The sequence below is a fragment of the Eptesicus fuscus genome, chromosome 4 (assembly GCF_027574615.1).
Source record: "Eptesicus fuscus isolate TK198812 chromosome 4, DD_ASM_mEF_20220401, whole genome shotgun sequence".
NCBI classification, from domain to species: Eukaryota; Metazoa; Chordata; class Mammalia; order Chiroptera; family Vespertilionidae; genus Eptesicus; species Eptesicus fuscus.
In genome coordinates this window covers 49,351,177-49,375,030 of record NC_072476.1, presented here as the reverse complement: position 1 = coordinate 49,375,030, position 23,854 = coordinate 49,351,177, and the positions used below count along the sequence as shown (strand labels likewise).

The following is a 23,854-nucleotide window of genomic DNA, read 5'->3' as shown; positions in this document are numbered from 1 at the left end:
CGGCCTGCGGACTGAAGGGTCCTAGGTTTGATTCCAGTCAAGGGCATGTACCTTGGTTTCGGGCACATCCCCAGTAGGGGGTGTGCAGGAGGCAGCTGACTGATGTTTCTCTCTGATCGATGTTTCTAACTCTCTATCCCTCTCCCTTCCTCTCAGTAAAAAAATCAATAAAAATATATTTTTAAAAAATCTATTACTGTTCAGATTAATGACATTTCACTTAAGGGAAAAATTATAAATACGTATGCTAATACAACACCCTATAACTATTAAAAAACCCAGAATTATTCTAAACAAAGAAAACACTTCCATTCACAAAAAGAATCAATTTAAAAGCCAAGAGTCAAGAAAACTATGTTTTCTCTTTAGGTTGGCAAATAGCATAAAAATTTCAACTTCATTAAATGACATTATGCCTGACTATTAAAAGCAAACAAAAGAGGTTTTTATTTTTTATTAGTGTGTCCACAATGGAGAGGGCACAGCCAAATTAAATGACTTTCTTCAAAAGCAAAAAAATGTAATGGGAAAAAAGTGCAACACCCTTATACTTTCAAAAGATAAGTTATCCAAGACTAAGTTGTTTTATTTTTTTAATAGTAACTTCAAGGTAAATAGAGTTAACAATCCAATCCAAACGTCTTAGGAATATGTTTTGTGATTTAGATTCCTCCCTCCCCCTCCCCCCGCCCCCTTGAGATTTAGAACATTACCTAAATTTCCAGTGGGTCTAAGCCAGCACCCAGTAATCAAGCACTCATATTACTGCAACAAAATTTATAAATACTTGAAAAAAAAGACTTATTTTAGTTCAGACCCAGATCTGCTGTCAAGTAAGTTAACATCAAGTCAGGTTTTGCTGCCAACATCCATTTTTAGAACTTTGTGGATTTTGGATAAAAGATTGTGGACCTAAACTGGAAAAATAGAAATGTCAGACAAAAGTTTTTAACTATCTTTACCCTTAACTTAAAAAACAGTAGGCTACAAAAATATAGTCTATTAAGCCTTAAAGTTAACAAACTTCCATGATGGTATAGGTATTATACTTCAACAGTTCCTACAAGTTAGTTAATTCATATGGTATTTTATTAATTTTGTTATATGGTATAAAATACATAAAGTATATTCATATTCTAAAGGATGTCTTCCTTTGTTGCACCTTCTAGTTAAAAAAATAATTATTTCCACAAGCTAATAAAATCTTGGAATTGCTTTGTAATTGATCATAGTTGGGGTTTCAACTAGCTTAAAAGGACATTTGGACTATGGGATAAGAGAGTCAGCAATTGGACAAAGAAATTCTCCATTTCTCTTTCTGTGGTCTTATATTTTGGAAAAATAGAAAAGTATGTAACAGGGATCAGAATGCTTATTATAAGAAAACTTATGGCCCTAGCCAGTTTGGCACAGTGGATAGAGCGTCAGCCTGTGGACTGAAGGGTCCCAGGTGTGATTCAGGTCAAGGATACATACCTTAGTTGCAGCCTCGATCTCTGGTCCCAGTCTGGGCAGCAACCAATTGATGTGTCTCTCTCACACCGATGTATCGCTCTCCCTCCCTCTCCCTTCCACTCTCTCTAAAAATCAATAGAAAAATATCCTCTGGTGAGGATTAAAAAACCATAACATACCTAGACTGGCTTACCACAGAATTTTTAAAACTACGATAAATGTTCACCTTGAATTTCATAAACTGAGATACAAAGAATTAAATTAGTATCTGTTGTTTTGTAATAATAATCACCTGGATATAATTTCTGTGAACTCCTGAAACATCTCAAAGACAGTTTTCTGTAAAAAACTAACCACTACTTTGCATGTATGGTTAGCACTTGGTAAATAAGAATATTTGAACCTGGCCAGTATGGCCCAGTGGTTGAGCACTGACCTACAAACCAGATGGTCACAGTTCGATTCCTCGTCAGGGCACATGCCCAGATTGTGGGCTCAACCCCCATTGAGGGGTCATGTAGGAGGCAGCCGATCAATGATTCTCTCTCATCACTGATGTTTCTATCTCTCTCTCCCCCTCTCCCTTCCTCTCTGAAATCAATAAAAATACATATTTTTTAAAGAATATTTGATATGTTAAAATATCTACGTAATTCTCTGAGATGTCAGAGAGCACATCCATCAAACACCATAGTAGTAGAAAGAAATCACTTCGTTCACTACACAATCTGACAATGTATTGAATAAAACCTTACCTGTCTTCATCTTTGTCATACAGTTGGTAATAATCTCCACAGCTATTCCAAAAGGTGTTATCCATAACTCCTTGCCTTCCTGCTGTGGCTCCACTTTCTGATGTTATTTGGTTATTTTCTGTTTCACTCTGTGTAACTCGTGCGAAAGGTAGATCCAAGAACATACAATCATGTTCTCCATCGTAGTCATCACATTTTATCAAGAGGTCATCTGAGCCATTTTCCTCAACTTCCAAAGCCTCCCTCCACCTCTGAACACTTCTTTGTTTAGCCTCATGCCTATTAAAACCTGATTCTTGGTTCACCTGGCTTGAACTTATCAGTTTTCTAACTTTAGGCCTCACTACCTGTTCAGGAGAACTTCCCTGCTTGTCCCTATCCCTGGTATTTGGTTCACTGCAAATATTTCCCAGAGCACAGGCTGTATCTTCAGTTGAATTTTCTCTCTTTCTCTCCTGACTAGTATTATTTTGTTCTTTCTTTCTAATAACTTCCTCTTCAGAAGAGGACCTCCGAAATTCCTGATTGGTTTGACTGACAATGTCACCAGTAGAACTTTTCACTAAAGGCGCTGAATCAAACTCTTCAAACTCATCTTGTATTTCACAGTTAAAAGCGGGAACTGGTGGTAAAAGACCTGTATTTGCCTCCACCTCTGCATTTTCCAACTCAAATACTGTATTGCCCAAAGCTTCCTGATGTCTACCACCTTCCACAACTTCTGAAGAAAGCTGAAGATGGTCATTATCCTCCTCTCCATGTCTGCCATCTGGATCATAAGAGTCAGTATGAACCAATGCAATTCCATTTTGGACACTTGAGGCATTACAGGCTGCTGGAGTATATTCTCTCTCAGAGTTATTATGAAGATTTGTTCTGCTTCCTAAGGTCTCCCTGCCTTCCCCACTATGTTGTACTGCAGCAAAGGATGGACTGCTCTCAATGGTCTGATTCAATGCTGTATCACAAATGGGAATTTCTGTTTCACTTTTTTCAAATAAAGGATTGTTGGGTAAAGAAGATTGAACTTGATCCAATGGACTGGAACCTTCATAGAGAACAAAAGAAAACATATTTGGAGGGGTTAATTTAGATAAAATTTGATTTAATAATGGCTATTTTAAGGAAAAATCATACCAATTATTACCTCTTTGAGATTATAAAAGAATTTCTCTGACAGGTGCTTCTATGTACCCTTACTTAACTGGGAGGGCAGAATGGTTACCCTATGAGTTCATTTATGCCACTGTGTGGTAACTCAGTATCATCTCACTTACATATCTTTTGCAGATTTTCCACCTAAGTCCTAATACCTAAAACATTCTGTAAAATACATTAAAAGCAGAGGCTAATGAAAGACCAAACAATAAAAGGCATAAGTGAAGTCACTGCCCTCCCAGTTCTTGGGGTGTGCAATTCAAACTTAACTTCTTCTATTACATGCAGGTGTAAAAAAAAAACAAAAAACTTCAAAAGTACTTATGAGAGATAGAAGATCAGATTACATATGTAACAGAAATGAGACTCTACTGTGTTTGAGTCAATTCAGAAGATTATATCTCAGTCTCTGATACATAATATTAGATTTCTATCCCAAAAGTAGACTGTTGTAATATAGCTATAATGAGTTAACTTCAGATATATTACAGCTATGAATGAAAAACAACGAAAAAGTCAATGTTGATTCTCTTTGCCACAGATTGTCAGAATCTTGATACAAGAATAAAATCATATCAAGTCTATAAATTACTTTAGCATGAGTATCTTTTATCACTACTAATTGAATAATAAAAATGAAGACATGAAATTTATTGGAACAAAAATTTATAAATTACAAATAACTTAAGATCAGTCTTGTCATACCACCAAAAGGCTTCTTTAATAGAATGACCTTACATAATAATTCAGATTCTTATATATAAACTAGAGGCCTGGTGCACGAAATTCATGCACGGGGGGGGGGGGGGTGAGGAGGAGGGGTGTCCCTCAGGCCAGCCTGCACCCTCTCCAATCTGGGACCCCTCCAGAGATGTCTGACTTCCCGTTTAGGCCCGATCCTGGTGGGATCGGGCCTAAACAGGCAGTCGGACATCCCTCTCACAATCCAGATCTGCTGGCTCCCAACTGCTCACCTGCCTGCCTTCCTGACTGCCCCTAACCGCTTCTGCCTGCCAGCCTGATTGATGCCTAACTGCTCCCCTGCCAGTGTGTTTGCCCCTAACTGCCCTCCCCTTTAGGCCTGGTCACCCCTAACTGCCCTCCCCTGCAGGCCTGGGTCCCACCCAACTGCCCTTCCCTGCAGGCCCGGTCACCCCCAACTTCCCTCCTCTGCTGGCCTGGTCACCCCTAACTGCCCTCCCCTGCAGGCTTGATTGCCCCCAACTGCCCTCCCTTGCAGTCCTGGTCCCTCCCAACGGCCCTCCCCTGCTGGCCATCTTGTGTCCACATGAAGGCAGGATCTTTGACCACATGGGGGCAGCAATCTTGTGTGTTGGAGTGATGGTTAATATGCATATTACTCTTTTATTAGATAGGATAGAGGCCTGGTGCACGGGTGGGGGCCGGCTGGTTTGCCCTGAAGGATGTCCCGGATCAGGGTGGGGGTTCCCTTGGGGTGTGGGGCGGCCTGGGTGAAGGGCCTGTGGTGGTTTGCAGGCCAGCCACGCCCCCTGGTGACCCAAGCAGAGGCCCTGGTATCTGAAATTTATTTACCTTCTACAATTGAAACTTTGTAGCCTGGATTGGAGCCAAGCCTCCTACTCGCTCCGTGGCCGGCAACCATTTCTTTTGGGGTTTGTGTATATCTTCTATAATTGAAACTTTGTAGCCTGGAGCAGAGGCCTAGGCCAGCCAGGGCTGCAGAAGCTTTGCTTCCTCCATTGCTGGGGGAAACCCAAGCCTCCCACTCTTTCCAGCTCAGTGGCTGCCGCCATTTCTATTTGGATTTGTTTGCCTTCGATAATTGAAACTTTGTAGCCTTGAGTGGAGGCTTAGGCCTGCAACTGCACGTGGAAAGCTTGGCTTTCTCCATTGCCGGGGTAACCCAAACCTCCCTCCTGCTCTGTGTGGCTGTAGCCATCTTGGTTGGGTTTATTTGCATATTTGCTCCTGACTGGCTTGTGGGCGTGGCTTGTGGGTGTAGCAGAGTTAGGGTCAATTTGCATATTACTCTTTTATTAGGTAGGACTAGAGACCCGATGCACAATATTCATGCAAGAGTAGTCCTTCCTTCACCCGGCTGCCGGCACCAACTTCCCTCTGGCACTCAGGACCCAGGCTTCCCTCACAGCCCCGGCTTCATCCAGAAGGTGATCTAATTAGCATATTATGCTTTTATTATTATAGATGACAATAAAAATAATCTAGAATTATCAAGTTTGTTCAGAACAAGAGAAAGATGGCATTGTAGTCCAAAATCATATATTTTAATACATGAATATCTGCAAAATACTTTTCAAACCACTGAATGGTTAAGAAATTTTAATTGACTAAGAATTACTTGGCATTTATATTTTATAAAATGATTTTTTTAAAAATCAAGTGAGCCAAGCTACATTGATTTAAGAGACAATTTTAAAAAACAAAATTTAAACTTAATATGCAGGGAAAAATATACTCAGTTAACATTTTAAAAATGTATTTGATTAAAACATGATTTCCTCTGGTTGAAGGATGTGACAATGTAATCACTGATATGAAAGTGTAGTTATATTTTCATAATTGGCCACATTCTATTTTTCTTCTATGTTTAAATATTAATATTAATTCAATAAAAATTTAAATTAATTAAAAATTTCAGAATAGAATTTCTTCACAGAAATGTACAGCATTTTTACTCACAGACACACATAAAACCCACTCACAATTTTAAATATCACAAGATTAATTCCTTCAGGCTTATTAATAGTTTTTAAACAATTCTGTGGTACATACCTGAGGAATTTTCCTTTGGAACATCATCTAGTTCCAACACTTCATAGTCATCACCAGCTCGACCTAAGCTTCTTTCATGCCTTGTCATACAAGGTTTAAAACTGACATAGGCATGTCTTCTTCCGTATCTCCTGCCTGTGATTGTCTGATATCCTCCCGCTGGTTTGGGCCAGGCAGCCTTGTTGGATTCTTGATCCATTGCTGAAAAACAGAGTTAAAAATAAGAGTCACAGCAATGACTTTCATACTGGTGACTGGTGGGGGTACTGTTTGAACATATATGCTATTTGCCAAATCATATGCTATTAAACATCAAGTGTACCTTATTTTTTTTTTGTAAATTATGTTTCATTTACTAGTAAGCAATTCAAGAGTGTCAACCAATTTCTAAAAATTACTTATATTGAAATCTTAATGCTTATAGAATAATACCCTCTCAATATAGATTTAGAAAATAAAACAAAGTAAAAATAAAATAATCAACCAATATTTTAATATGCAAGCAGTTCTCATTTTCTCAAGTAGTACCTTATTAATATGTATTACGTTATAAAAGTTATGTGGCCTCTTTACCCAGAAAAATATCTTTTAAAGTTTGGTTCCTTTAAGGTGTTTGAGACTTTTATAATGTAACCTACCAAACTACTATAGTACAAAAGCTCATTAAGGATTGTAAAATGATTCTCCAAATTATCTCAGTAAAGTACCTTACATATAAGTGCTCAATACATATCTGTTTATTTCATTACTAGCACATGTATGATGATGGTTTCAATTACATCACGAGGAATACATTCCTGTCAAAGGTGACAGGTAACTTCTTTAAACGGTATCTATAATACCATAAAGAACCAACTGGACCCACAAAAAATAAGTCCAAAAAGTTAGGGCCAGGTAAAATTCTCTAAAAGAAAATAATGATGAGCCACGTCAAATACATGCTAGCCCACCTTTCAAAATTACCATTGGTATACATTATGGTAAGAAAAACCACCAACATTTGAATAACTTGAATACTAAGTTATGATGATTGAGAAATATATAGTAGTAAACAGTAGCATCTTTTACTAAATATGACATTATTTTATATGTATTAAGTTTAAGTTTACTTAGTCAATTCGATTTTATGTATACAATGCAGGAACTAAACAAAATATTATCCCACAGTATATGGAATAGTCAATAAATACAACAGTTACATATTTTCATTGCATTAAAATAAGAAGTATAATTGCTTCCAAGCATGAAAGAAAAACAAACATGTACTTATAAAATACAATAGCAAGTATTACATTATGTTATTTAATCCGCTCAACAACCTAATGAGGTAAATACTGTAGTTTATTTTAAAGATAAAAACAATCAAGGTTAAAATTAAGTATTTAGTTTGCTCTATAATACAATCATATGACTCCAGAACCCGTGCCCTTAACAATAACTCCAAAGAAATAGTTTCCAAAGTGGAAAGTACAATTGAAGACAAGGGTATGTGAAAGGAATATAAAAAATTAGAAATGCAGCTTTATAAATATTTAACATATGGAGGAAAACTGGCCTTAAGTAGGACCATAATCACATGTCATGTATGACACTGAGGTATCTGGAGGGAAAAATATAAGTCCTCAATGTAGAGAAATTGACAGAGACACCCTGCTTACCTGCTGGCTCTTTTTCAGTAAACTGTGACATATATGGAAGTTTTTGTGTGCCCAGTTCAACGGAATTTTGGATGTGACTTAGTTTTTACTCACACAATTAATAAGCTGCAGAAGATTCCTACAAAGAAACAATATATTAAACAAAATAACAATACAAGCACAAAACTAACCATATAACAATATGTGTTAGCCATATAACCAAAAAAAAATTAATCTGATTAGACAAGTTAATCAAAAAACCTCATCTAGATATATAAAAGGCTAATATGCTAAGCGTCCCTCCGAAAGTCCGACTGGTCGATATGATGCGCACTGACCACCAGGGGGCAGATGCTGAATGCAGGAGCTGCGGTAATGCGCACTGGCCATTTACAAAGAAATGGCACCGTGGACCTAGCACCGACAAAGCAACTCTCGGCTTCCCCAAGTGGGACATAGACTCTGCCACCACCCCGGAGCAAAGGCCTACCAAATCGCAGCCAACCTTGCCGAGACTCCGTGGTGCAAAATGCAGCCCACAGCCCAGCCCAGCCCAGCCCAGAAACGGTTGCTGTGGAATCCGGGTAATGATGTCTCATAGCAATGCCCGGCTTCCTCTCCCTAGCAACTAGCATCCAAACATTTTACACTTTAACCAAATGTCTGTGAAGCGTTTTCCCATGCCTCATCTCATTTGATCCTCACAGAAGTCCTGCAGTAGGTAGATAGGAAACTCGATGGATCCTATTTTCTTTTCATTAGCCGGAAAACGGAGATTTATAAAGTTTAGAAACTTGACCCAACTGAAAAGAAGTAAGAAATGGTGGACCTTGAAAATGACTTCAGGTTTTCTCACTGCATAGAATATAGTCAAACACTGCTGCAGTGAAATATTTTACCCTTTGTTCTCCCTGCGTGATCTACAATAATAATGTGCTTCATATTGCTATTTACTGCTGTGTTGCTGACAATTACCCAAAAGAGAAGTTGGGGTGCTTCACTGGGCTGGAAAAAGTTTACCTAAATCAGGAAGCAGGTCTATTTAAGCAAGTTTATTCTATATATACACGAAAGGCTAAGTTGACTTGCGCATGCGCGATACATATAAAGCTCTTGCTGGCGCCAATCGCACATGTGTTTCAATCTATCATTGTCGATGGTGAATTTGCTTGACACTTCCATTACAGAGAAAGGGTAAATAGCGATATTAAAATACTTCTTCTAATTAATTCCCTTTCAATGTGCACTGGGCCACTAGTATAACTATAAGATGGCCATTTGAAAACAGTTTTACATCTCCTCTTGAAAAATCTTGCTGTAAGTATATTTCATCCTTAAGATTGACAATAATAACAACACACACAATTTATAATAAGCAAATATATTTGGAGAAGTGCTGACTGGGGTATGTGACCAAATTATTTGGGACTCGAGTACACTATGTTATCTTTGCTTCTCCATCAAGCACTATATTGATCTTTTAGCCCTGGTTTATTAAAAAAGTTAAACCTAAAATACAAACTTAGCCTTAGGTAATTAATGTATAATGTACTAGTATACAATGTATAATGTATGATAAGTACTGTATAATGGCTTATGACAATTAAAAATTAATGTGTGTAGCCGAAACCGGTTTGGCTCAGTGGATAGAGCGTCGGCCTTCGGACTGGAAGGTCCCAGGTTCGATTCCGGTTAAGGGCATGTACCTTGGTTGCGGGCACATCCCCTACTGGGGATGTGCAGGAGGCAGCTGGTCGATGTTTCTCCCTCATCGATGTTTCTAGCTCTCTATCCCTCTCCCTTCCTCCCTGTAAAAATCAATAAAATAAAATAAAAAATTAATGTGTGTAAATAATGATATACTTATGCTTTACATTAGTCAACTGATCATTCAGATATTTTAATCCCAAATAGGAACCTAGTCTAAATTAGAAAAAACAAAGTTTACCATGTAAGAATATAAAAAGACCTTCTGCAGTTTTGAAATTAATACACTTATTTACTATTTCAATCTGTGCTCTTCTCAAAGTTTGATAAGGACTTAATTTTTTATTTAAACACCTGATTTAAACATTTGAGCTATTGCTAACTTCCTATCACCAACTCACATTTATTAGAAGACAATAGATCTGTAAATGAATTTCACTGTATGTTATCTGTCTAGCCATGAATATCTATTAACATACATAGAGTATACACATACATTTTCCCCATATCTATATATATATATATATTAAAAGCCCTAAGCAACTGTTATGACCGGTTGACCAGAATGACTGGTCACTATGACATGCACTGACCACCAGGGGGCAGAAACTCAATGCAGGAGCTGCCCCTGGTGGTCAGTGTGCTCCCACAGAGGGAGTGCCACTCAGCCAGAAGCCGGGCTCATGGCTGGCGAGCACAACTGCGGTGGCAGCAAGCAGTGGCGGCAGTGGGCAGTGGGCAGCAGGCAGCGGCGGCCAGCACAGTGCGGAGTGGGAGCTGCAAGGTGCCCTGCCCCAGCTCGGGTTCCTCCCAGGCCGCCTGCTGCTTCCGTACTGCTACACCCCTCCAGGGATGTCAGACTGCCGTTTTCGGCCTGATCCCTGCAGGCCGGCAGTACAACATTCCCTGAGGGGTACCAGGTTGTGAGAGGGCGCAGGCCAGGCTGAGGGACCCTACCCATGCATGAATCCGTGCACTGGGCCTCTTAGTAAATTATAAATTTAGCAACAAATTGTAATCCTCTATCTCAGCGGTCGCCAACCAGTGGTCCATGGACCACTGGTTGTCTGTGAGGTCCTAAAGGTTGGCGACTGCTGCTCTATCTGAACTGAGTGAGACTGTTAGCAATAGATAAAGGGTGAAAATATATCTAAAAAATCATAATGGCAAAAATAAAAGCTCTAAATATTGTTTCAATAAGAAAAAAATCTTTACTAGAATCTTTATACATTTACAGTACAATTAATGGCAATCTTAAAGGGTAATTATGGACTTAAGTTCATGAGTATTTTACCTAAAGCCTTTTCTTTGGAATAAGGCTTTATTCTGACATGTTTCAGGGCACTATTTGCAGTGCTGAGGATACAACAATGAACAAAATATTCCTGATCCCCAAAAGCATCACCAAACCTCTATTAGAATAATGTGGTGGTTTTAAAACATACCCACAAATTCTTTAATATTTCACCCTTCAAAAAAGCAGAGCCTAATTTGCTCCCCTTAAACTGTGATCTGTACTTAGTAACTTGTTTCTAATGAAGATAATGTGATAGAAGTGACAGTTCAGGATCTAAAAAATTAGGGCACAAAAGGCATTGTGGCTTCCTCCGTTTTCTCTCCCTTGGCTCTCTTTCTCTGAGGGAAAACAGCTGCTACATCATGAGATAACTCAAGTAGTTCTATGGAAAGGTCCATATGAGGAGTAACTGGCAATTCTTGAGGAATTGAGGTCCTCTGGCAATAGCCATGCTACTGAACCAGCTAGGAAGCAGTTGCTTCAGCCACAATCAAGTCTTCAGCTGACTGTACTCCTGGTCTAAATCTTGAGTGAAACCTTATGAAAGACCTTGAGACAAAATCACCCAGCCAGGTTGCTCCTGAATTTCTGATACACCCACTATGAGATAATAAATGTTCTGAGCCGTTAAGTCTATTGCAGCTTAATGCATTATCTTGCAACAGATAATAAATACAAATAATGAAAATTACATGTTCTTAGACACTGGATTTTCCTATAGTTCCACCTATTACTAGAACAAGATTTTCTAATACCATCTCATGAAAGTATATTTCTCACTTTAAAAGCTCTAGTCTCAGCATGCAAAGTGCCATGTTGTGGTTGACAGCATCAAAAGGAATTACACCAACCCTAGCTGGTTTGGCTCAGTGGATAGAGCATTGGCCTGTGGACTGAAGGGTCCCTGGTTTGATTCCAGTCAAGGGCACAGGCCCAGGTTGCGGGCTCGATTGCCAGTAGATGCCATGCAGGAGACAGCCAATCCAATCAATGATTCTCTCATCATTGATGTTTCTAGCTCTCTCACTCTCCCTTCCTCTCTGAAATCAATAAAAATATATTAAAAAAAAAGAAAAGGAATTATACTGGTCTGTTGCTTGTTGGGACTGTCAGAACTGCTTAGCACTTATACTCCACCTATTACCTAGTAGACACTCATTAAATAACTACTGAATCAGGGACACTTACTTTTAGAATTTAAATCTAACTGATTCAAATGAAGCTTTACACAGAGAGAGATAGTTTCAACTGAAAGGGGCCCATTTGCTGGGAGCCAGAAATAATTCTCTCTTTTTTTTAAAAAAAGGTGAGGTATAATGGACATATAACATTATATTAGTTTCAAGCATTCAACATAATGATTCAATATTTTTATATATTGCAAAAGAATCACAATTAAGTCTAGTTCATTCCCATCACCATAGAGTTACACATTTTTTTCCTGTGATAAGAAGTTTTAAGACCTATTTTCTCAGCAACTTTCAAATATGCAATAAAGTATTATTAACTACCATGCTGTATATTATATCCCTAGGACTTAATTTATAACTGAAAGTTAGTGCCTTTTGAACCCCTTCACCCATTTTGTGTGTGTGTGTGTGTATGTAAAATCACTTTTTTTTTTCCCCTGAAGAAGATCTTATTGGAGGGAGGAAGGGCAGTTTAAAATAATTTATTTTCTCATAGTTCTGGAGACTAAAAATCCAAAATCAAGATGTCGGTAGGGCAGTGCTCTCCCCAAAGACTCTAGGGAAGAATCCTTCTGTACTTCTGGTTGGATGCCAGCAACCCTTTGGGATTCCTTAACTTTATACATCATCATCTTTATCCATTCATCCATTGATGGACACATAGGTTGTTTCCAGCAATGAACATAGTGGGTCTTTTCAAGTTAAATGTTTTTGTTTTCTACAGATAAATACCCCAAATTCTAATTGCTGGGTCATATGGTAATTATCTTCCCAATTTTCTGAGGAACCTACATAATATTTCCTATAGTGGCTGTACCAATTTACATTTCTACCAATAGTACACAAGGGTTCTCTTTTCTCCACATCCTCCCCAACACTTGTTACTTCTTGTCTATTTCATAATAACCATTCTAACAGGTGTGAGTTGATATCTCATTGTACTTTCATTTGCATTTCCCTGACGTTTAGTAATGTTGAGCATCTTTTCATGTACCTGTTGACCATCTGTATGTCTTCTTTGAAAAGATGTCTAGTCATATCCTCTGCCCACTTTCAAATCTGATTTTTTTTTTGTTATATTGGGTTATAAAATTCTTTATACATTTTGGATATTAAACCCTTACCACATACCACTGAGTTGCAAATATTTTTCCAATTCAGTAAATTGACTAGAAATAACTCACCTTTAAAGTATCTTTTCTAGAATCATATGAATGCATAATTTTAAAAAATTGTTATTGAATTTAATGGGGTGACATTGGCTAATAAAATTATATAGGTTTCAGGTACCCAAACAAGTAAAACAATTTTAAAAAGGTCTTTTCTAGAAATAAGTAAGTTAGTTGAGAAACAATACAATTTGATCCTTCTATTTAAAAGGGAAAGTCTTGATTACTCTCATAAGCCCATTATATTCTCCAATATTTAGCTTTACATGTCTCGAAATATCCTAAAAATGTTTCTCAAAATTCCTTTTAAAACAAACTTCAATGATTATCTAGCCTACATTTCCTTTTAGTAAAAGAATTCTTTTGTCACAAAATTTTGATAATTATTATATTTGAGCTATAAATTCAGAAACATAAACTTCATGACAAAATGAGTTTGTAACAATGACAAATGCTACTAGAAAACTTTCATATATTTTTTTTGGAACCAATTATACTTCAACTTAACCTACAAACATTATTTCATCTCTCTATTTTCAGTTGCTAAGGCAAAGTAAATATTCCAAGAGATTAATAAAGCATCTATTTTGAATAACAATTTAAGCTTGTACTTAAATTCTTCTCACTTTTACATAGTTTTTAATCTACCTCTAGACTTTTCATATCTTCTAGCCACAAGCACAAGTGGTTGCTTGTACATATACACAACTACAAAATAATCAAGTAGATGTAATTAGTAGATATATAATAAGGGCTGAAGTGATAATATTCCTACACGTAACTATAAACAACTGGGCACATTACTAAAATTAATTACAGAAAATATCAATCACTAGATTTTTAAGTTATAGACTGCTACACAAGAAAAGTTACAGAATATGACTACCAAATTCTTCAGTCAGACAACTGTAAAAATTATAATTAAATCAGAGAGAGAAAATTTAAAGTACAAATGTTAACCTTCTGAGATGAAATGGGTTTGCTATCTCTGGTAACACCCAGAGGTATTCTGATAAAAAGCTAACCTTGCTTAAATACTATTCTTCTCTGAAAACTTTCGTAAACTATTATAAAAGAGGAACAATAAACTCAGCATTGATATAGCGAAAATTACATTAAAAACATATGTGAAACATAAAATACATGTAATCAGGAACAGATATTTGGATAATCCCCAAAGTTTATACAAAAATATCCAAAAAATGTATTTCCAATTTGTTATGGTGAAGGTTTTATCTCACCAAATGTTTTTAAGTTATGCTGTTTAAAAATGTTATAAAATACTGCTTTAAAAAATCTACCTACAGAGATAAATCTGTAAAGAAAGAATTGAATGAGCATATAACCAACACACTATAAAACAATGAACATTTTCTATGGTTTAATGGAGATAAAATTGGCTAGGGAAGAAAAAAAATTTAAGGGTAGTTAAAAATAATTGAGATAAAAAATAAAGTCCCAATCCATTAAAAAAAAGAAGATGAAGAATATCCTCAAATTTCTCTTTCATTTAGATAAAAAAAATATCCAATTCAGATGTAGCACAAATAAAAAGGGCCCACCCTCCTTTGAGAGTCAAATTAGTGCAGAATAAAGCAGCAGCAGAGATTTACTTCCACAACTAAGCCAGGAAAACAAAAAACAAAGGTATAGAAAAATTCAATGTTGCAATTACATTTAATAGTAAAAGTAAAAAAATGTGCTCAGAATAAATTAAATATCTGATATTGAGATAGTTAAATGTGTGCTAACTATAAAAAAAGGCATATATGAGTGTGGAGGGGATTGGGAGATAAAAAAAAAGGCATAATGTTGAAACAAGATGATGTGTATTCGGAGTTTTTGTACTCTAGAAATTTGTTTGGAAATTTTCATGGTAAAACTTTTAAAATACTTCCTTTTCTTTGCACTCATTTGTTGAAGAATTAGTTGTTTACAACAATGAAGTACAAAACTCTTAAGCACACATTGTAGTTCAATTAATTTTTACACACATATACATATGAATACCACCTAGTTCAAGATATTAAACACTACTATCACTTCAGAAGATTTTCATTTGCCCCTTCTAAGTAATTAACTCCTACCAACGCAGAGGCAACCACTTTCCTGTCTTCTATTACCCCAAATTATTTTTTTCTATTTTAAACTTCATATAAGTGGAATCATACAGTATAAATTCATTTGTGTCTACCTACTTTTGCTCAACAAAGTATTTCTGAGGTTCACTGCTACAGATACATCCTTGTAGATGGTTTTTATGTTTTACCTTTCTGGGTACATACAATCTGGACTCACAGTATAGAGCTATGTTTAGCTATAACAGCTACTGCTAGTTTTCCAAAATGGCTGAAACAATTTACATTCCCACCAGCAAAATAGAAGAGCACCAGTTGTTTCACATCCTTGGCAACACTTGTATTGTCAGTCTCTAATTTGGGCCATTCTGGTAGGGGTGTGATGGTTCTGCATTGTGACATTTCCCTGATAAGTAATAATGTAGAGCACCTTTACCTATGCATATTGGCCTCTTAGACATCTTCCTTTGTGATATCTTCCTTTAAAATATGCTCACTTTTTGCATATTTTAAAAATTGGGTTGTTTGTACCTTTTCCTTTTTGATTTGTAATAGTTACTTATACAAGTCCTTCACAAGATTTATTTATTATGAATAAATTCTTGCAGTACCGGTATATTGCTTGCTTTTTCTCTTTCTCAATGGTGTATTGATGAATATAAATTCTTAATATTATGTATTCTAACTTATTAATTTTGTGCTCTAACAAATTTTTGCCTACTCCAAAGTCAAGATATTCTCTTTGATTTTCTTCTAGAAGCTGGATAATTTTAGCTTATACATCTAGATATATTCTCTAACTCAAATGAACTTTTAAATATATGTTCTTTTTTATACAGATATCCAGTTTACCTAATAGTTAATTAAAAATAAATGCTTTCTCTTAACTTCAGTGAAGCTTTTGTCATAAACCAAGAAACTAGATATGTGAGGTCTATAGGAAGAGGTCAATGCCCCTGACTACGGTTATTGCATGTTTTAAAAATTATTGTGGCACATCAGTGTGCCACTGCACACAGGTTGAAAACGGATGTTCTAATACACAATGTCTTAATTAATATTACTTCATAACAAGTCTTGACATCTGAGACATTTACATTTTGATATAAACTTCGGAATCCATTTAACCAATAAAAAATTCTGGGATTTCTACTGACACTATAGCTCAATTTGGGGGAAATTGATATTTTAGCAATACTGAGTTTCCTACTACATAAAGATGGAATATTTCTCCATTTATTTAAGTATTTTTAAATGTCTCTTAGCACTGCTTTGTAATTTTCAGTGTAAAAAATTCTGCCCAAGTTTCATTAGATTTATTTTTAGGTATCTTACATATTTTGATGCTATTCTAAATGTACTTTTCTAATTTTATTTCACATTATTTTGGTTGTGTTAAAATAAAAAATAGAGATCAGACTTGAATATTCCCTGAACAGACAAAACCAGTGTAGTCATACTAACAAAGCTTAATTTAGCTTGTTTTATCAGGCTAAATTGACCTGGGTCATTTTTTGCTTATGATAGCCCTGACTTACAATGCTTTGACTTACAATTTATCAACTTTATGATGGGGTGAAAGCAATATGAACTCAGTAGAAACTTCACTTCAAATTTTGATCCTTTCCGAGGCTAGCTATATGATACTCTCTTGTGATGCTGGGCAGTTCCCAGTCGGACACATGATCACCAGGGTCAACAACCAATATTTTACAATGAACTCTGTTGCATTTCTTGGGGATACTGCATTCAATAAATGACATGATATATTCAACAATAGGCTTTGTTAGACGATTTTGCATAACTGTAAGCTAATGGAAGTGTTCTGAGCACATTTAAGATAGGCTAGGTTAAGCAATGATGTTTGGTAGGCTAGGTGTATTAAATGCATTTTCCACTTATGTTATTTTGAACTTATGGTGGATTTATCAGGATGTAATCTAATCATAAGTCAAGGAGCATCTGTATTGTAACCAATAACATTCTCACTACATAACCTGCTTTGTAACAATATACCCCGAGCCTAAATCCATGTTTTGGTTTGAATGCTCCTGGTTTACAAATTTCTTTTTGGTGTGTATATAATAAACTTTTACTGATTACTACTACTTCAGTGATTCATTGGTTTTACTTCTGTTATTTCTGAACTTTTGACAGTGCATGGCATCAGAAGTGGGATCCAAAGTCCTCCAGTGACTCCAAGGTATCAGATAAGCAAACAGGTGCTGGTAACCCACAGACGCCACTAAGCTCACTGCTTTCTCACCAATACTGGAGTTTGAGACTAAGTCTCTCTTGATTCCAAACTCCCTTCTCTTTGTGTTTTGAACTCTCTGACTTATCTAAAGGCAAAGATGAGTTCTATCTGGTCGATGGACCAGAATCTTGTGCCTTTTGGAAAATGAGTGAACTTTTGAAATTGTAGTGGCCACTCTGGAGAACCTTTAACTTAGATAGGTCCACCTTAAGGAGCATCCTTAAAAGAGAGGATTCCAAACCACAATGAAACAATGAAATGCATTCTTTGAATAAAAGCTTCTAATCAAACTAAAAACAGTTCTAAAGGATCCTCACAGTATGCAAATAAAAAGTCTTCAGTAAAACAACGGCCATCTGAGCAAGTAACCTTAACTTAGTTCATCTGCCAGAAACATAATCGGTATCCCCCTACTTTCGAGTTTTATACATGATACATGGATAAACATTTTAAACAAAACTCTAAGATCTCTTGTTATGTCTTCCTATATGTTTATGTCTGTATGTTATAGATAATATTTTGCTATCTCTAAATTGTATTGCCATTTTGGCAATGGTATTGCCAAAATGAATTTGTAAAAAGTTCGGTTTGTCTTTAAAAAACTAAGAGTGTGAGTGTGTGACTGTGTGTGTGTGTGTGTGTGTGTGTGTGTGTGTGTGTGTGTGTATACATACACACTATTCTCTCAGAATTATAGAAATTAACCAAAATTATTTCAGAGAGGAAGGAAGAAGAAGAGAGAGAGAGAAACATCAATGTTGAGAGAGAATCATTGATGGGCTACCTCTTGCACACCCCTACTGGAGATCAAGCCTGCAACCCAGGCATGCGCCCTGACTGGGAATGGAACTGTAACCTCCTGATTCATAGGTTGGTGCTCAACCACTAAGCAATACTGGCTGGGCAGCCCAAATGTTTAAGTTCACATGATCTAAGATACTCTTTGATTAAAATAAAAAAAAAAAGGTTAGTTTACATTTCTTGGCTTAATAAAAGCAGCTATATCTTCAAAATTTGTCAATAAGAAAAACAACTTAAGATGATGAATAGTTCTTTAATATCTAAACCAAGCATAATTATTAAAAGCAAGTACATTGGTTAAACAAATAAAAGTTTATACTAAGTTAAACCAAATAATGGATATTCATTTATATCTAAAGCATTTCCAAGATAAATATTAAATGCTAAACATAAGTTTATCTATTTATGGTTTTTAGGTTTTTTTACAGAAGACATTTGGGTCTATGAATAAATCTGTTTTGTACCAATATGAGACTTTTACTAGGAGGAAGAATATACTTCTAGTAATTATAAAATGTATTTACAAATTTTCCAGCCCACAATTGCTCACTTATTTTCCACTAGCTTAGGGGTTAAAAAAATCTAATTAATAAACTAATTAATATGTAATTAAAACTACCAGAAATAATGATGAAAGAAAAATAAATGTATATGAAAAGTAGGAAAAGAAAATAGAATGTGTTTTTGGATAAGGAAAAATATGGACATGTTTTGTTATGTTTTGTAAAGGAAAAAAGAAAATTTTGTCCTAAAGTAAAACTACTGTTACTGGTAGGGCAATAGCTGAATGGATAGAGACTTGCAAGTTTGTAGAAAATGAATTTTGAGAACGGAATTTTATGTGTAGTAATGTTAAGACTAGAATCTATTTATTTAAACTTAAAGACAAGGGAAAGTTTTAATATCCAAAGTATCCTGATGCAAAATTAGAATTTGGTTTCCTCTGGTGAAAGAACGGGTGTTTTGTTTTGTTTTTAAGTCTAGTAGTTTTTTGATGGAGTCTTTGAGGTTTTCTATGTACAATATCATGTCATCTGCGAATAATGACCATTTTACTTCTTTTCTTCCAATTTGGGTGCCTTTTATTTCTTCTTCTTGTCTGATCACTGTGGCTAGCACTTCCAGTACTATGTCGAACAGGAGTGGTGAAAATGGGCATCCCTGTCTTATTCCTGTTCTTAGGAGAGATTGTTTTAGTTTTTGCCCATTGAGTATGATGTTGGCTGTGGATTTGTCACATATGGCCTTTATCGTGTGGAGATATGCTCCCTCTATCCCCACTTTGCTGAGAGTTTTTATCAAAAATGGGTGTTGGATTTTGTTGAATGCTTTTCCTGCGTCTACTGATATGATCATGTGTTTTTAGATTATTGGCCTGCTATTAATGAGAAATTAAAAACAAAAACAAAGGGTTGTAGTTCTATTTAACTTTCAATGTAATCTGCATTGGAAACAAAGATTCTGTGTCTTATGAAAATATTTCCTGGCCTTCATAATGTTTTTATCAAGTCTGATTACTGAGAAAAATCACTGTCTTTTCTCTTAAAAGAACAAAACTCTTTTACAACTATGTAACTTTCTGTATTTGTCTTTGAAATCTTTTGTCACTTTGGTTAAATGGATAACTAAGTCAACTGAATAATTTCTGAGTGTGAGTGTGTGTTAGATGTATGTGTGAACTCTTACAAGATCTCTAACCATGGCCATTTTCAAGTATTTTCTCATTTACAGACAGTTACTGTTTCATTTTGATGCTTTTGCAAATTTGTTCCTGCAAAAGCACCCCATCTTCAAAGAAATTCATGGAAAAGAGCCTGACAAGTTACTCTAAAGTAAAGGTTTCCAATAACTAAAATCATAACCATGAATGGAGGGTAAGAATTTTTTAATGGAAAACTGATTGATTCATAAAGCTGCTAACCCACGATGAAGCAAAACAAGAATTACATAGCACTGAATAAAACAATAAAGATGATTATAATTTTTATGACCATTTAAAACATTGCTAGTTCTTTAATGTTTTGTTTTCAGATTAAGGACTCCTTTTGCTTCTCTTTTAAACCATCTAAAAACTTAGAGGAATTTGAAAAAGTGTACCTTTGTAACAGAAGTTGAAAAATGTACCTTTTGCTCTCTACCTGATCCCTCCAGAATTCAGAAACTCTTATTAAATATTCCTATGTTTCCTGACAATATATGCATTTGCACAAATTCAATAAAAATCTGTTCTCTTTGTAACAGGACACAATTGAACAAGTCCTTAGCTTGCCTTCCTATCCCCGAGAAGCTTTTGAAAATCCAATCTGAGACTCTTTATGAAAAGTTCCAACAAAGCAGACTTAAAAGAGCCTATATGGTCAGTCAGTATTCTTTCTGCACTTACATGAATAGCCAAGCCAAATTTATTTTCACTAGGCTTAACATTGCATGCAAATTAATCTCACTATGGTTACCTTTTCTAGAAATGGGGATGATTATAAAGAGAAAAAAATGTATTTCAGCAGTACACTTTTGTGGATATTAGATTCTAGAGCTGTTAATTGTCTTTGAGGTTGTTTTCTACCTATAAACTGGACTGGATTCTGAATTCTTCATTTCCTCCAATATTTGGCTAAAACTTTCACTCGCTATATATGATGTTAGCTGTGGATTTTTTGTTGATACTCTTAAAAATTAAGGATGTTTCATTCTATTCCTAATTTGATGAGGATTTTTAACACAAACAGATGTTGAATTTTGTCAAATGATTTCTCTGTATCTACAGAGATGATCCTATGGTTCTTCTACATTATTCTATTAAAGTAGTAAGTCACATTGATTTTAAAAATATTAAATCAACCATGCATTCCTGGGACAAATCTGTAATATATTACCCTTTTTCATATCACTGAATTACTTCTATATGTATGTTCATAAAAAATATTAGCCTATAATTTCTTTTTTTTTGGTCATATTCTTGTCAGGTTTTCCTATCAGGATTATGTTAAAATCATAAAATACCTGGAAAACATTCTCCTTTTTTTTTTAATTCTCAGAAGAGTCTGTATAAAACTGATATTATACCTTACTAAATATTTGGAAGATTTACCAGTGAGTCATCTGGGCTGGGGGTTTTCTCTATGGAAAAGTTTTTAATAAATTCAAATTATTTAATAGACATCAGACAACTCAGATTTTGCATTTCTTCACATATCTGTTTTGATAATTTTTTGAAGGATTATGATCTTCACTGGAGTTATCAAATGTATTAATATAAAGTTGTTCATAATTTCCCTTTGTTAACTATTTAATATCTATAGACTCTGTAGTGATGCCTCCCTTCTTACCATATTTTCCGGTGTATAAGACGACTGCGCGTATAAGATTTTCCTGGGTTAAAAAGTCGTCTTATACGCCGGAAAATACGGTAGTCCAATATATCTAATCCATTATATCTAATCCCATCAATATAGTCCAATATACCATATTTTCCGGCATATAAGACGACTTTTAACCCAGGAAAATCTTATACGCCCAGTCGTCTTATACGCAGGAAAATACGGTATTCCTGGTATCGGTAATTTGTGTTTTCTACTATTGTTTTGTTTATCAGTTCATTACACATTTATTATTTTTAAAGTTTTCTAAAACTGTTGATATTTTCTATTTCATTGGTTTCTTCTTTGACATTTACTATTTCTTTCTTTCTACTTTCTTTGAGTTTGCTTTTTCCTTTAAGATGCAAGTTTATACTAATGACTTTTAACCTTTCATCTTTACTTGCATATAAAACTATAACATTCTCTCAAAGCACTGCTTCAGTTGCATTCCACAGGTTATTTTATTGTTTTTCAATAAGAATGTTTTCTAATTTCCATTATGACTTTGTTTTTGATTCATGGACAATTTAGAAATGTGTTGCTTAATATCTAACATTTGGAAGCTTTCTAGTTATTTTTCTGTAACTGAGTTGTAATTAATTCCACAGTGGTAAAAAAAAAAAAAAATGCACTGTATAATTTCAATCCTTTGAAGTCTGATACTTCTTAAGAACCAGAATATTTTGGCAAATGTTCCACATGCACTTAAAAATATGTAGTCTTCAGTTGTCAGATACAATTTTTATAAATGTCAATTATGCCAAGTTAATGAATCATGTCAAATTTTCTATTCTCTTACTAGTATTTTCATGTAATTGTTATATCAGTTACTTTAAATGTATATTTAAAATCTCTAACTATAAATGCATATCTGTATTTCCTGTTAGTTATATTAACTTCTACATTTAGAAGTTTTATTACTAGATGAATACAAGTTTTTTATTTTTATATCTGGATGAACTGACCCACTTATTGTATTTTCCTCTTCATCACTTATAATACTTCTTTTGCCTTAAGTCTATTTTGTACAATGTTAATAGAGCCACATAAGCTTTCTTTTGGTGTTTGCAGACAATACTTAATATATCTTTTTACTTTCATCCTGGGTCTTTAATTTAAAGTATTTTTTCTATAAACAGAATATATAGTTGGATCTCACTTATTTATAAAGCCTAACAATATTTGTATTTTCACTGAAGCATTTAATTTATTTAAACTTAACATAATTGCCAATATAGATGAGTTTAAGTATCATCTTACTATTACTTTCATTTTTCTTATCCATTATTTGTTCCTTTAATCTTCCTTTCTTGACTTCTTTGGTATGATTCCATTTTATTTCATCTACTAGCTTATTTGATATACCTTTTAGTGCCATTCTTTTTTCTTTTTAACATATTTTTATTGATTTCAGAGAGGAACGGAGAGGGAGAGATAGAAACATCAATGATGAAAGAGAATCAATGATTGGCTGCCTCTAGCACGCCTCCCACTGGGGATCAAGCCCAAAAATCAGGTATGTGCCCCCTGACCGAGCGGGAACTGACCCATGACCATAGGTCAATGCTCAACCATTAAGCCACACTGGCCGGGCTAGTGTCATTCTTTTAATAGTTCCCCTAGAAATTAAAAAATGCATCTTTCCTGAATGCTGGATGTGATTTTCTAGAGGCTCTGGATAATTTACTTCCCTCTACGGAGTGTCTAATTTTCCTTCTGTCAGGCAATTACATTGCAGGTAAAGATAAAATGTGGGTTAAAGAGTATCGAATCTCTGAGAATTGCAGATATATAGAAAGTTAGCAGTCACTCACAAGCTCTTATCCACAGATCCCTACTGGGTGCTAAAAAGATTGGAAACAAGCTGGGAGACTAAAGAAGCTATTTTTCAGTGGCGGAAGAAAGGAAGTGACTGCCAATGTGGGAAAAGAATGAAACCCTACCTAAATTCTAACTCCTTGGCGGTGGGGAGCATTAAACCACTGGGAGGAGGGCAACAAAAACTGTCCTCCATTTTGGCTAGGGGATAAGTAAAAGAGAAAGGGCCTTTACTCCTGGAGTAGGGTTAGGAAACAGATCACAGATTTCAAGAATGAAGATGAAAATACAAGAAATAAAGAACACATTAACAGAGATGAGGAATGTATTTTATGGGCTCATAAAAAGACCAGTCAAGGAAAGTATAAATGAGCTTCAAAACAGGTCATGAGAAATTA

General features: G+C 35.3%; 1 protein-coding gene across 6 annotated transcripts in view; it reads right to left on the bottom strand.

The window, feature by feature from the left end:
- The window catches only part of PJA2 (praja ring finger ubiquitin ligase 2), a 145,997-nt gene that overhangs the window by 41,994 nt on the left and 80,149 nt on the right, over positions 1–23,854 (bottom strand). For 4 of the 6 annotated variants that reach the window (XR_008555838.1, XR_008555837.1, XM_054715015.1 and 1 more), the window contains exons 2-4: positions 7,802–7,919; positions 6,144–6,344; positions 2,211–3,258 (exon numbers count right to left, since the gene is read on the bottom strand). Coding sequence is in view for 4 of the 6 variants with exons in the window: in XM_054715015.1 (XP_054570990.1) it covers positions 2,211–3,258; positions 6,144–6,344; positions 7,802–7,832 (1,280 nt within the window). In the remaining 2 variants the exon portion in view is untranslated. Of the gene's footprint in view, positions 1–2,210; positions 3,259–6,143; positions 6,345–7,801; positions 7,920–15,341; positions 15,413–15,514; positions 15,530–23,854 lie in introns of those variants that run through there. The other 2 variants (XM_054715016.1, XM_054715014.1) reach the window with 2 other exon arrangements.